Source organism: Lutjanus erythropterus, chromosome 16 (genome assembly GCF_056507025.1).
Source record: "Lutjanus erythropterus isolate fLutEry1 chromosome 16, fLutEry1.hap2, whole genome shotgun sequence".
In the NCBI taxonomy this organism is placed as follows: domain Eukaryota; kingdom Metazoa; phylum Chordata; class Actinopteri; order Lutjaniformes; family Lutjanidae; genus Lutjanus; species Lutjanus erythropterus.
In genome coordinates this window covers 3,879,061-3,893,582 of record NC_139332.1, presented here as the reverse complement: position 1 = coordinate 3,893,582, position 14,522 = coordinate 3,879,061, and the positions used below count along the sequence as shown (strand labels likewise).

The window sequence follows — 14,522 nt, the reverse complement described above, 5'->3', positions numbered from 1 at the left end:
TTTGTTCAACTGTTATCTGCCCAATAAATGGCCATTAGCACTGGTATAACTAAAGCAATGTGTTCTAAAAGTGGTGGGTTTACACAGAGAATTTGTTTTTTTTGAGGAAACTACAGTCTCTCTCTATGTCAGCCCACAGACTGTGTATTATCGTCTACACAAGCATTTTTCTATCATTTCATGCACTAAGATGCATGCTCCAAAAATTCTAAACTAAATTTCATTTCTGATAAAACACAGCCTCGTCAACAGTTGTGCTTATGGGAGGACAGGACATACTTTCAGTGCCAGGTCAAACTAGCCTGCCTCAGCATAGCGCTTCTTCATAATCAAATAGCTGGATCTCAAGGTAGCAAGATTACAGTCCAGCTCTCCTCTAAATAAATGCCTGGAAAAACCAGAATTCATTAATGCTAGCAACACCTTAGATCACAGTGCAGTACCTAAAAATGACTGGATAAAAACAGAATTCAAGAGCTGAGAAAATATGGCTCCCCATCCAGTATGTGAATTGCTCTTAGCCTTACCTTTAACTGTAATTTTCCTCTGGTGACCTTACCAGGAGCTAAAGCCCTGGACAACAAAGCTCACGGGTCACAGGGGTACACAAACCCCCTTCACCAAAGTAAGGCAGCAATTCCTGGATGACAATGGAATATATTCTTTTCCAAAGTCTAACCATTAATTGTTAGCATTCATTCTTGAGAACAGGGACAAAATCTGTACTTTTCGGGGGTTTTGATTGTTACTTTTCAATTATGCTGGAAACGATATTTTCAAAGATCAAACTCTTCGATATTAAACCTTGAATCAGGCCAACCTCCAACCGATTTAATTTTTTATTAAATGTAGCCGTCAACTCTATCGGATGGAAAATCTGACAGAGTTGACAAAATGCAAGGTTTTTTCATTTCACAGCACAGCTGTTGTAAGCAGGGTTCTCTTAATGCTAATTAAAATACACATTTTTAAACCGTAATTCTTTAGGGGTGCAACAATTAGTCAAACGATGACAAAATTTGTTTTGAACAAATTCGATTGTCATTTTTTCGGAACTGATGGAAGTAACGAGTGAGCCATCTTTCCGTTGTGTCCCATCTCTGCTGAAAGGTGCAAATACACAACAGTGACCGGGAAGCAACAGGTAAACTAACCACAGCAAAATGGCTAAATTCTGGGAGCATTTCAAACTCAACGCGCCAAAGAAAAGGATCACCTGCAAGATCTGTAAGGCGGACCTCGCTTATCACGGAATCATGTCGGTAATCCACGAACATTTGCATAGCAGGCACGTTGGACGTGCGGACAATGCAGACTCAGGCCCGCCTCAGTAAGATAGCTTGTAAACTAGCTTGCAGTAAAAAGTCAAGACAACTCTGTCTATACGTGTATGCAGGATTCCAGCATGGAGAACAAGAAAATGGCTTGAATGTCAATCTTTCCCATTTTGAAGACTTTAAGCACATTTTTAAATTGTTTGAAGTGAAGTTTGAAGTGAATTATCATCTGGCACAAGGATGTTTTCTGGCATGGAGCAAGTTTGGAAATTATATTAAGTAAATCAGACCAAAACATTTCATAAATTACATATATTTTGTATATATAAGTCCAAGTTTCCTTTGCTAGGACACGATTTGCATCAATTCTCAAGGATGGGTGTTAGACATCTAAACTAAGGAGAATGAAAAGAAATCCTGGAGATGAAATGCTGGACTGTAAATCTCAAGGATAAGATCATTAAACAATTAAACCACCCAAACCACAATAGATCTCTCCATCTTGAGCACAAGTACACAGCAACTCAAAACGTATTGCTAGAATTAAGTTCCATATTTTACTGCCCCAGAAAAAAATGCTCACGTCCTTGGAGAGGAAGATAGGAACTGGCCGCAAGTGCTGCCACTGCCTCGTCTTTCTCAAGCCTCCACTGCAAACCACTTAGTCTCCCTTCTGTGTCTTTTCAGGGAGATTAAACATGTCTCAAAGGAAGAAAATATCAACCAACCAAAGGAACAAGATAAATTTAAGACCTGCTCCTAATATCTCATGTCTGCTATGGAGAATTGGTGATTAGGGCAGTGTGTGTGTCTGTGTGTGGGTGTGTGCGCGTGTCACAAGAGGGTGTGAGAGTTCGACTGTCCGAGATAATCTAACAAGTCCTGGTTGAACCTCAAAGGTGTTCGCAGCTTCAAGGCTAAACCCTGATACAGTTCAGCCAATCACAGTGCGGTTAGACTGTGTCAGTGCTGTGCAAGTCAATGTGAGTGTGTGATGTTATGTTATGTGTGATTACAGGCCTGTGAACATTGTAGTTGATTATGTAACCCAGTCAATGTCTGTGAACTGTCATTGTTTTTCAGTGCTCAACATTACAGTGGTATTATTACATTTGTAAAGCAGGTTGAACTGTGGCTATATAAATAAATTATTAAATTATTTTAACTATCTCAGGGGAAAACAACTTAATATGGATCACTGTATTACAAGGTGCAGTTTAACACTGTATAATTTATGACATCTGTGAATATTGTTTTATATGTCAGGACAGTCAGCAGTGTTTTAAAGGGCTACACCCTCATGTTTATGTTTAATGTTGTCCTGTTGTCAGGGCTGCACAATTAAACAAAAATTTTAAAAACTGCAGTATGGTCGAGTACAATATCCATATCCATTTTAATTCACATGCTTAACATCAAATGATAGTGATAGTTCCTCTGATATGTGGAAACAAACTAATGTTGCTAACTCAGTCTGGCTTCAACATTCCACACTAAGCAGCTACAGATACCTCAAAGGGTCAAACTTAAACTCAAAATTCACAGCTTTCAAAGTTAAATTTCCTATATGAAGGATGTTAATTTAAAGGCTGACATTTGTGCTGTGTGGAGGTGTCAGGGGCTCTACTCATTTTGGCCTAACATCTTGTTTATTATTGTATACTATTTTCTCATGCCACCAGCTTTTTCTGGCAATTTCTGTCTGTATTGCTTTGTCTGGTGCTTTTAAATCAGTACAAAAGGGAAATAAACTAATAAATGAAAATTAGTGGTGTCACATTGATCCACTCTGCATGGTCAGCCTTAACTATAGATGTCTGGGAGAGCTTTAATCCAAAAGAGATGACTCACAAAGTCATCGATCTTGTTTCCAAGCAGTCAGGCTCACTCAGCTTAGAAAGCTGAGACAGAGGTTTATTCTCTCTTCAACCTCAGTTACACACTTCCTGATGTAATAATACATCAACACAAGAGGGTAATCAATTCTGTACATGTTACCAGATAACTGTTTACATTTACAAATTCTGTCTGCTGGACCGCCTGCCTGCGCACACGCCCCCTTGAATCAACAATCTAGAAACTTGGATGATGTCAAACAGAGACAAAAGTTAGTTCCTAGTTCAGTAGGAAGAAAATATATCTAGCATTATAATGCTCACAAGGCTTTGGGATTAACTGGGTCATGATTTCTGGAATGAGACATTCTGTTGAATTTTTTAAATGTATTTTTGGCGCTTTGAGCGCCACAAGGCAGCTGGCTGATATCTCCAAAACTCTGCAACTCACACCAAAAAAAATGTACATGAATAAACAGCAATACAAGTAGAGATGCACCGATCGACCGGCCAGAGACCGGAACCGGAAGAATCGGATATGTGACGCTGACCGGCCGGTCACCGGTCAGGGCCGGTCATGCTGAAAACCGGCCGGTCAGCGTCACATATCCGATTCTGTGCCCATAATTGTCACACATATGTTCTGCATGATGGTCACATAATGCGCGCAGCAGACAAACTGACCGTGACATCACCACAGCGCTGATAACAGCTACACACTCTGACACATGCTTGCATGAAGTTGATGTTAGCAACAGATTCCAAGAACAGGATAAAGAGAAGACAGACAGTCTACAACGAGACAGAGCAGCCGTAAACTTTGTAGCTCTTCAGGCTAATGTTAGCTAGCAGCAGACTGCTGTTCACAGAGGGACAGTTAAAATCTCACCTCCTGTTCTGACTGAAGAATAAACAACTTGTGTTGATGCATCTCCTCAAACATTTTCTCATCCAGACTCCTTTAACTTTTGCATCTGTTTTTCTGATGGCAAAGTTTTACCCTAGCAAACTGTTGCACAGTGTCCGTCTCCGGTTTGTTTACATCTGCTTCCACAGGAGATCACGTGAAATCGCGTCCCGCGAAATCCCGCCCCGCGAAATCCCGCGAGATCACATTCAGCTGATTCATAATCTTAATGTAAACCTATAATAAGCCCTGGCTGTAACCTGGAGGACTTTGGAGAAGATTTAAATAGTATTTAATGAATATTTAATAGTCAGTATCACATTATGAACATTAATTTAATTTTTACAAGAAAAGTTGCAAAAATGTTTGTGAATGCTGTCAATTACAGTTCTTAGAAAGACTGAAAATCAAAATCGGCCAAAATCAGAATTGACAGGTCAGACCCTTATAAAAACCGGAAATCGGAATCGGCTAAGAAAATTGCAATTGGTGCATCTCTAAATACAAGCCAGGGTAAAAATATATATTTGGGATGAACTGTTCCTTTAATGCATTTTAAGCAAAGTCTACAGCATTTTAGCAATCTATTTCTTATTTCTATTGCTACTGATTTGTCACCCAGGCCTCTGCAAAAGTGTTTATACTTGCTCCAAATGGCCAAAAAGCTTGTGATCAGAGCTACATCCCACTGCCTCTCCAGTCTCTAAAACATGATGTTATTCCCCGTCTTTGTAGTCTCAGTGCAATGAGTCACAGGCACACACATTCATGGTGTTGCACTTGATTGCATACATGAAAAGTGATGGAAGAAGTTGGTGTGATGTATAAAAAAGAGAGAAGCTCAAACCCTAATTTGACACCTCCACATACCTGGACAATGGCTGGCTGAAATGAGTATGACTGTCAGACTGTCTGTTTTGGAAAGTTGCAAAAATTGGATGATGCATTTCCCTCTATTCTAATATTGCAGAGCGGTATCACATAGAAGGAAGGCACTTTGGTTGAAACATAGTGAGGCCTTGGTCTTATAAGAGCAGAAGAGTGCTTGAACCAACTTCAGAGTATCATTTCATGAAGTCTCTGTGACAAAGGCCTGGACTGTTGACTGGAATACATCTTTTCTGTCTCTTCATATATCTACACACTTGCATGTTGGACAAACTCTGCAGCTTACCTTCGTGCACGGTCACCCCGCAGTTGTCACACTGGATAATCTCATCTGCATCCTCGCTGTTGTCGCCCAGACAGACGCAGCAGATGAGGATGTGCTGAGTGCTCCAGGTCTGGGACCGGTCCAGCAAGGCATCCTGGGGAATCGGGGGAAACAGAGCCACGGTAAAGCCACTTATCCAATGTCCCCTCCCTCTGATCTGAGCACAGATCCAGTAACTGGCAGTTCATAAATCCCATATACAATGCTGGTGGACACTGTGGTAAGTCGATTACAACAAAGGCAGAAATTCTCCTGGAATCACTCTGATACCATCTAAACCTCTCATTGGATTATATGGTGACTTTGTGACTCATATTGTTGTTTGGTATTATGGAGTGCCATACAAAGTAGCCAATGCGCACACCAAATACCTCCATAATTCATCTGCAATGGTTTACATAACCAGGGCAAGGTGGCAGAATAAAACTTTCTTCCTTGGGTGCTACATGTAAAATTCTCCTTTAGCCTTCAGGCCTCTGAGTGGGCATGTCTGAGTGTGTGTTTGAGTGACAGCTGAGCTGCCAGGGGCACCCAGACACAGTGTATAACTGCAACTTATGAACAAGGACAGACAGTGTTTCATTAGCAGTGGTGATAAATAAGAACCATATCATTTGGTACATTTGAACGCACAGTTTATTCTATTGAATTTGAATGCAACCCACACAGTGTGGTCCTAAACTACACTTTAAAATTACTGATGTTAAAGGTTTGAACTAGGGGTGGGAATCACCAGAGGTCCCAAAATACTGTGTTATCACAATACTTAAGTCACAATGGGCCTTTTCCCCCAAATAAGCTCTGGTTCTGGATCTGTTCAATACAGAACCTTGATGCTATCTAATGAACCAGCCTGTTGAAAAAGATTATTTTGTCAACATCTGTGTTAGCCAGTAAGACAAAGTTTTCAGTGTGTCCATCTCATTTTAATATTTTTTATTGTAACAAAATAAGTTATCTAAACAAGCAAACTTTTTACATTTATTCCCCATCAGTGCATTTTTTTCACTGTGCTATACTCAACAATTAAAAAACATTGGCTTTGAGTTCATTTGTTTCTTTTCTTAAGCATTATTTGCAAGACAAGATCATTTTGAAAGGCAGAACCAAATAATTTGGTATACATAAATGGGATTTTGAAATCATGAGTTAATATTAGCCAACTTTTTCCTTTTCTTATATTTTACTTCCTGCAATCAATAAATTAAAAAAGAAGGGACTGTCAAGCAGATCCAGTGGTCCAGTATTAAGCAAGACATGCAGCATTATATGGACAGCACTGTAATCCTCATGGAAATTTGCAAATGGTGCTGACTTTTGCCACTGACAGGCTCGGATTGTTCTTCAAAGTGGAAAGTGGACATTATGGAAAGGATCGCTATAGAGAGAGACCTTTTTGTTAGAGTAAAACACGTTTTGTTTAAGCAGAAACAGCTGATTTATCAAACTCGCCAAACACACCAGACTCCATTTACAGACACAGTAATTTTGTCATTGTCATCTTAATTCAAACTCGACAGAAACAAAATAAAACTCACCAAAACATCCTTGGTTTGTCTTTCCACTTTTCCAACAAACACCAACTCTGGTTTGGTTGAAGCAAACCCCTTCTTCACCGAGGTGGGTGTGAAAATATTCTAGCTGTACATGTACATTCTCTGATGTCAGACCTCCCTCTCCCTCCTCTCCCAAAAAATTAATATCGAACTTGGTGAATAAATAGTTTATTTCGACCAAACCAGAGTTGGTGATTGTTGAAATAGTGGAAAGATGAGCCAAGGCATTTCTGGTAAGTTTAATTTTGTTTCTGTTGAGTTTGAAGTGTGTTTTATGATGATAAAAATTAATGTTGCTGTAAAGAAGAAAGGGACCATCCAGACTGTTATCAGCACTAACATCAGTTATCAGACATCAGTGATGGTATGAGGGTATGTATGTAGCAATAGTATGGGTAACTGTCACATCTGTGAAGGCCCCATTAATGCTGAAAGGTACATACAGGTTTTGGAGCAACATATGCTGCCATCCAGATGACATCCCTGCTTATTTCAGTGAGACAATGCCAAGATACATTGTGCACATGTACCAACAACGCATCTTCCTAGTAAGAGTCCAGCAGTCTTTGCCTGCAGTCCAGACCTTCTCCCATGGAAAATACATGGTGCATTATGGAGCACAAAATACGACAACAGAGACCCTGAACTGTTGAGCAGCTGAAGTCGTATATCAAGCAAGAATGAGAAACAACTTCACTTTCAAAACTTCAACAATCAGTGTCCTCAGTTCACAAACACTGATTGAGTGTTTAAAAAGGTGATGCATCACAGCAGTAAACGTGATCCTGTCACAACTTTTTTTGAAATGTGTTGCAGGCATCAAATTCCTATTGAGTGTATCTTTACAAAAAACAATACTTAACCAGTTTGAACATTAATTATCGTGTCTGTATTCAGTTGAATATAGGCTGACAAGCTTTTGCAAATCATTACACTGTTTTTATTTATGTTTTACATAATGTCCCAACTTTTTTGGTATTTTCCAGAATCGAATCACTTTATTTTTGAGTCCAAGAAGACATTTGTGCCAAAGTTGAAGAAACTCTGCAAAGATGTTCTCAGATATCATGTTCAAAAAAACGGGACAGACAGATAGACAGAGATGAGTCCAGCCGGGGCTGTTGCCAGCAGGGCAGCATAAAAAAACAAAACATTTCATTTCATTTCATTTAAACTTGTGAGAGTGGAGCGTCACTCACCTCATTGCCCTTTCCCTGTGACATGCTGTCATTGGTCAGCTCTTCATCAAAAGTACTGGTGTTCTTCGCCTTCTTCTTGGGCTTCTTCGCCTCTTTTTCACTGTCACTGCTGCTGTTGTTGTCATCACCGTCTTCCTTGTCATCATCCTCATCCTCATCGTCGTCGTCGTCGTCATCATCGTCGTCGTCATTGTCGTCATCATCATCATCACTGGCACTGCCACCCTCCTCTTCCTCAGTCCCTCCTTTCTGAGCAGCTGCTTTGCCCTTCTTCTTCCCCGCTGTTGGTCTCCAGTCGTTATCGTCCTCGCTGTCGTAGTCGTCCATCTCGTTCAGTTCCTCCATGGTGGTGAAGTCCAGCAGCGGCCGGTTCCTGCGGAAGTTCCATTTCTTGGGCTCCGCCTGAGACTCTTCTGTGCTGGCGCTGCCGGACCCTGGTGTGGAGGTAGATTCAGTACCAGCAGCCGGAGCAGCAGCCGGAGCAGCCGGAGGAGCAGCGGCAGGTTCGGGCTCTGTTGTCTTCTTGCTCTTGCGTCGGCTCTTGGGTGGCGTGACAGCGGGGGTGTCTTTGGTGGAGCTGTCTGAGGAAGGCTGCTGTTTGGTCTTCTCTTCGTCTTCCGTCAAGTTGTCCTCAGCGGCTAGGTCTTTGGCCTCCTCTTCATCTATTCCGTCGTCTGCAGAGCCGGCGTTCTCAGAGTCACTTTCTGAACCTGCAGCGCTCGCTTTAGACCCTTCCTCATCGCTGCCATTGCCTGTACCGTCTGATCCTGTCAGAACACAAAGCAATCAGAATGAAAAAAGTGAATAATGAGGTCACTCTGAAAGGTCTGGCTGCTGCTCCAGCCTCTGTAGGGACTTTATGCTGGCAGGTGCGTCCACCTGAAATTCATTTGGCAAAGAAATGAAGTATCAGAATTTGAAATATTTTTCTGTAGTGGTAGTACTGGTGTTCCCCAGTGGGTATGACTTCAGTACAGTAGTTTCATTGGAGCAGTATCCTTAAGGCAAGCCACTAAAAGTAGTTCATTCTTCATTTAAATTCCAACAGATACTTCCCTTTCAAATTCCCCTTGTTCTAGTGTCTCATCACAGGGAACACTCTCTCAGTATCATCCTCAGAACAGAACAGTGGTTGCAGGATATGTAGGCTCAAGGCTTAAACGTTGTTTCCACAAATGTCTACAACTTGTTTTACTCGCAACAATAAAATCCAAATGATTCTCTACCTCCAGCTCCTCATTTGTAAGGACTTGCTTCAATTCTTTCTCTCATGTTACAGTTAAATGATCGTCTTTAGGTTTTGGACTGAAGGACAAAGGATTTAGTGGTATTTAGTGGCGAAACAACTGAATGTGAAGTGAATATCATTGCCTAATCCTCCCCTTCCAAGCATCAGGGAGAACCTATGATAGCCACAAAACTCTTTTGTGAAAGGCCCTCTATAGAGCCAGTGTTTGATTTGTTCCTTCTGGGCTACTGCAGAAACATGGCACAACATGGCAGACTCTATGGAAGAGAACCCACCCCCTTTGTAGACATAAGGGGTTCATTCTAAGGTGATGAAAATATATTACTTTTTATATTTGTGGAGTGTCATGCAGTAGAAACTGACTTTTTTCCAGGACTCTTGTGGGACTCCCATTGAATGGGAGTCAGTTTCATTATTCATCACAGGACTGAGGCAGGACAGGAGCAAAGTTAAAGGTAGTGGGCAAGACAGGTATCATACAAACAACTAGGTCAGCGTTTTAGATATAAATATGCAGTTCTAATATGAATGAACACTGTTTTCTTTATTACCATCATGCTAATTGTTCTATTGTCTTTTTCATTCTTTTTTAATTCTCTCCTGTCTGCACAGGTGGTTCATGGCAGCCACCAGGCCACTATATGACATGTGGACTACAGATTGATGGCAACAAGATAGGACAGGAGTCATTCTTCCAGGTTTGGGATGGGAAGGGAACCTTTTTTAATCCTCCATAGAATTGGGATTGTGTTTTTTAAATATGTCATGGGACTGGGATTGGACAAGACAATCTTTTTTTTACTATCTCATGGGACTCGGAATATAATACTCATAAGGTTTTTTTTAAGGATTCCTCAATCATTTTCTTTTTGGTACCAATCTTGATTGCAATCATCTATGAGCCATATCTGTCGACAAATGGCTAATGCTTTTCATGTTGTCCCCAGAAATTTGATAATTTTTTTTCATAGTTTCTTCAGATTTTCTTGAGTTTTACCTATTTAGCCCTTAAAAATCCTTCAAATGAAACAACTCAAGACTCTTTAATCCAACTGCATACAAGTCATGACTACATTAAGTCCATAATTTGCAGAAAAGGTCAGCAGGCCTACAACAAATCCTGACTGTGCTTACCTGACGCATCTCCCACTTCAAAGTCACTGTCATCAGAACTGTCATAATCCAAGGCATCTAGGAGAGAGGCAGCAAGTGGCTTCACCTGCCGGCGCTTCAAACTGCGGTCCACTAAAACAGGAGAGTTGCACAGAATTTAGAATTTAGGAACGCAATGACAAGCAGTAAAACTATTAAAAGCTACCAGTACAAAGCAGGTAATCAGAGAAATCTTGTTAGTCCATATAAAACCTCTAATCAAGCTGCCTAAAGATGATTACTCCCACTCACTGACATTATGAGCAGACTCATCACATCGATGATGAGAACATAGCATAGGTCACATATTGTTAAAAAGAGATTAATCAAAAGACTATCACTTTCATCATCATCTATAAATATATGTATAAAGTACCTCATCAAAAACTGAAATTATGTCCATATTTAGACTAAAAGTATTAAGATTTGGGCTCAGGTTGACTGGCATGTTTAGTGATGATTCCTTTATGAAATCATTTCAAAACTATGAGTCAATGTTTCTTTGATCAGTTTTTTAACTTTATCAGGTGTTGAGGCCTGTGCCAAACAGTACGTAACAGGAATCTGTCTGTCTGTAATACTTATATCTAAGAAACCACTGATCCCATGTACTTCACACTTGGTGGGTGTATTGCTGGAGACCCAAGCAAGTGCAGTGTCGAATTTGGTGCATTTTGGACATTTGAATATGAATAAACTTTGAATAAACACTGCACTCTGTGCAGTGGGGAGGCCGGGATGTAGTCAGTGTTGTTGGGGTTACTTAGGGCTAATTAATTGTTAGTCTATTTTAATCTATCAATAAAAATTATCTTTTTAAAATAACTGACAAATTACTTTTAGAGTAATTGACTAATGAACAAAACAATGACTAGCTTAATTGAAAAAATTTAGGTGCAGCATGGGACACTTTATACCCACAGCCATGTGGAGGAAGGGTACTTCCTTCATGAAACTGCTCACAACAAGGTGTGTGGATTATCTTGAGTAACTGGGTTATGATTTTTGACAAGGACACTGCTTGTGAATGTATTTTTTGGTGCTCTGAGCACCACAAGCTGAGTGCCATTAAGTCCCATTATACTGTAGAGAAAGCAGACATCTCTATGGCTGATATCTCTAAAACTCTGCAACTCAGAATCTAGATGGACAAATAACACTACAAGCGAGGGGTAAATAAAAACCCACAGGTGGATCAGATGGAGATTTTATTTGGGTCCCCTAAAAAATAAAAGTCTATACAGGAAATTCTACATATTTTCCTGCAATACACCTTTATAAAGCATTTAAAATGTGTTTATTATTTTACTGATGAGAGGAAAAAGAAAAGGAAATTAAAAACAATGCTGTTAACCGTTAACACAGCCTAAATACATACGTCTCATTTATGAAATATTAAGGTGTATATGCTTTCAATAACATGTCAAAGATAATTTAAGGTGATGCAGAGATGTCAGAAAAAATGGTCAGGAACATTTATTGACGCACAAATGAACTCCTCCCAAGATTTACTAATAAAGCAAGTTGTGAATTGGGTGACAGTGGTTTGTCATTTTTAAAAAGTGGATCCCCAGAAAAAAAAAAAAAAGTTTGGGAAATGCTGCTTTCAAGCACCAAGATCCAAAAGAGAATAATGATACGCTTATGATCTGGAGGCATATGCATAACTCCAGATTTATGCTTAACAAGAGGGGCTACTGACCACAGGAAACCCCTCCCCATTTCACAAAAGGATGTTTCCTTTTTTTTTAATTTTCTCCTATGTTTAATGCGCCAAAATACCAAAACAAATTCCTTGTATGTGAAAAGCTAACTGGCACTTAACCCACTTCTAATGATTCTGAGGTATCAGTTTTACACAATACTTAGGACCTGTCAGTGGAACACAAGTGGAACACTCTCACTGTCTTAAGGTGAACAGCAACACCACAACCCCTGTCAGTCAAAGTGTCATGAGAAGCACTAACAATCAGATTATGACACTAAAACAAAGGTGACACACATCAGTATCTGCCCGTCTGACACAAGTCCCATGTCATCTATAAGTGACCCACAGCAGCACCGTTACATAATCAGTCGTGACATATGTCAGTGAGAATCAATATATGGCAGTCAGAAGTAGAATGTAGTGGAACATGAGTGACATATTGTATTCTTCATAAGGGCCATACACCAGTGGAATAGCAGCAGTGTACAGTGAACAGTTAACACTAACATGCTGCTACAACAAGATGGCAAAGCAGCTGTCACATTTGATCTTTGAATCACTTACTAGTCTTTAGATTTACCATTACAGTAATCTTAAGTCAGTTAAGTCAGTCTGCTGCCAAAGCCTCACTGTAAATTAAAGGGGCAGTTCACTCCCAAATCCAAAATACATACATTACCCATAGTGCTATTTATTCATCTAGATTGTTTTGGGGATATCAGTCATAGAGACGTCTGCCTTCTCTTCAACATGATGGAACTAAATGGCACTCTGCTTGTGATCCTAAATAAAATACATTTAAAAAATCTACCAGAACTACTTTCTTTTCTACTAGAAGGAAAGTAGTTCTTAAGTGGATTCTACTGCAGAAAGAAAGTAGCTCCTTTATGAAATTGCTCACAATAAGGTGTGAAAACAAAAAAAAATAAATGCATAAATAACACTACAGGCCATGTATTTTTGATTTGGGGGAGAACTGCCCTTTTCAGTATGAGTGAAATTACTGATTTGAAAAAATACTAAATAAAAAAGGCATAAGAAAGGCTTAGCAGTGGTCACATTTTGTTATTAGCTAGAGCTACATGACAAACTTGTTAAGTCTGCTACCAAAACCGCAATGTAAATTTAAACGTAACATTACACATCTGAAAACACTAATCTATGTAGTATGTTGGGATTGTAGAAAAAAAAAAGTTCCCTATAAGATTTACTTTTACAGCAGAATATATAGGTTACAGCTTTTTTCGTCTGTTCAAGAAGCAGGTTACCTGAGGTAACTGTCGCTCTGCTGAGTTAAACCCACGAAAGCTCTGTGAAAGGCCTCATGTTTGTTTACATAAGACAAATCTTTTCTCCACCGCAGTGAATACATGAGGCAGCGACAACAGAAACCTGAGTGTATTAAAATTCATCCCAACAGCTTTTATAAGAAGCAACTCTGCTGCTGAAACTGGGACAAACATGATGACGATGAACGCTCCTCACCTGCACGCACAATGCTGCGTCTGTTAGCACACAGTTAGCAAACAAAGAGTCTCTGCAGCTACTAAACAGCTCTAAGGTTAGCACAGTCTGTCTCTTACTAATTAGTAATTAATCACACAGACTATCTGTAACATATCACGCTTCTGTGTGTGCAGTAATTCAGTCAAACAATCCGAATTAACTGCAGCTGTGTCTGTCTGCCATGCAAGCTAACTGTTTGCTAACGGTGGCTAGTATTAGCTTCAACCTCACACATCAAATGACGGCATTATTATCCGCTTCACACAGATATCATTATGAGAACAGCATTAAACGTAAGATTCCAGTTAAGGTGATAATAGCAGGCAAAGCGAATGACTTAAATCTGACCAGCGTTAGCATAATTAGCAACAATAAGTCAAAACGCATAGCTAGGCTAGCCTTGCAGACTAGCTGCTAATTAGCAGCAGTTTAAGCCACCAGACAACAGACACTGCTGTTAAATTTGTCCGCCGACAAACAAAGACTAAACACACCGAGCTGCATTTCAGTGTAAAATGAGAGGGTGAAAACAGAACTCACTCTGTAGTTCGTGTTTACTACAATGAACGAGGCAGGTCTCTCTGTAGCAGCATGTTCTGTGGACAATGGACAACAGCTGTGACGTAAAGACGACTGGATGTTGTTGCCATGGGGACAGCCAAGACTGAAGATGTAGGATTGTTACATTAGATATGAATTAATAAAAAAAGAAAGACGGGTAAATAAATAAAAATAGTGTTAAGTATTTCATAATTTCTTCTATGAATTTTATGTTAGAATTAAATACTGCATTGGTTAAACCAGTGGTTCCCAAACTGGGGAACACGCCCCCTTGGAGGGCGTAGAGCAGGGGTGTCAAACTCAATCACAGAAGGGGCCAAACTTTAAAACACAGTCTAAGTCGCGGGCCAAACAGGATT

The 14,522-nt window shown here is 40.0% G+C and overlaps 1 protein-coding gene across 1 annotated transcript in view; it reads right to left on the bottom strand.

The window, feature by feature from the left end:
• The window catches only part of phf14 (PHD finger protein 14), a 126,220-nt gene extending 111,961 nt beyond the window's left edge, over positions 1-14,259 (bottom strand). The window contains exons 1-4 of the mRNA XM_084738502.1: positions 14,143-14,259; positions 10,371-10,481; positions 7,988-8,754; positions 5,194-5,326 (exon numbers count right to left, since the gene is read on the bottom strand). Of these exons, the coding sequence (XP_084594628.1) occupies positions 5,194-5,326; positions 7,988-8,754; positions 10,371-10,481; position 14,143 (1,012 nt within the window). The 5' untranslated portion in view covers positions 14,144-14,259. The remainder of the gene's footprint in view (positions 1-5,193; positions 5,327-7,987; positions 8,755-10,370; positions 10,482-14,142) is intronic.
• Between the last annotated feature and the right edge of the window lie 263 nt (positions 14,260-14,522).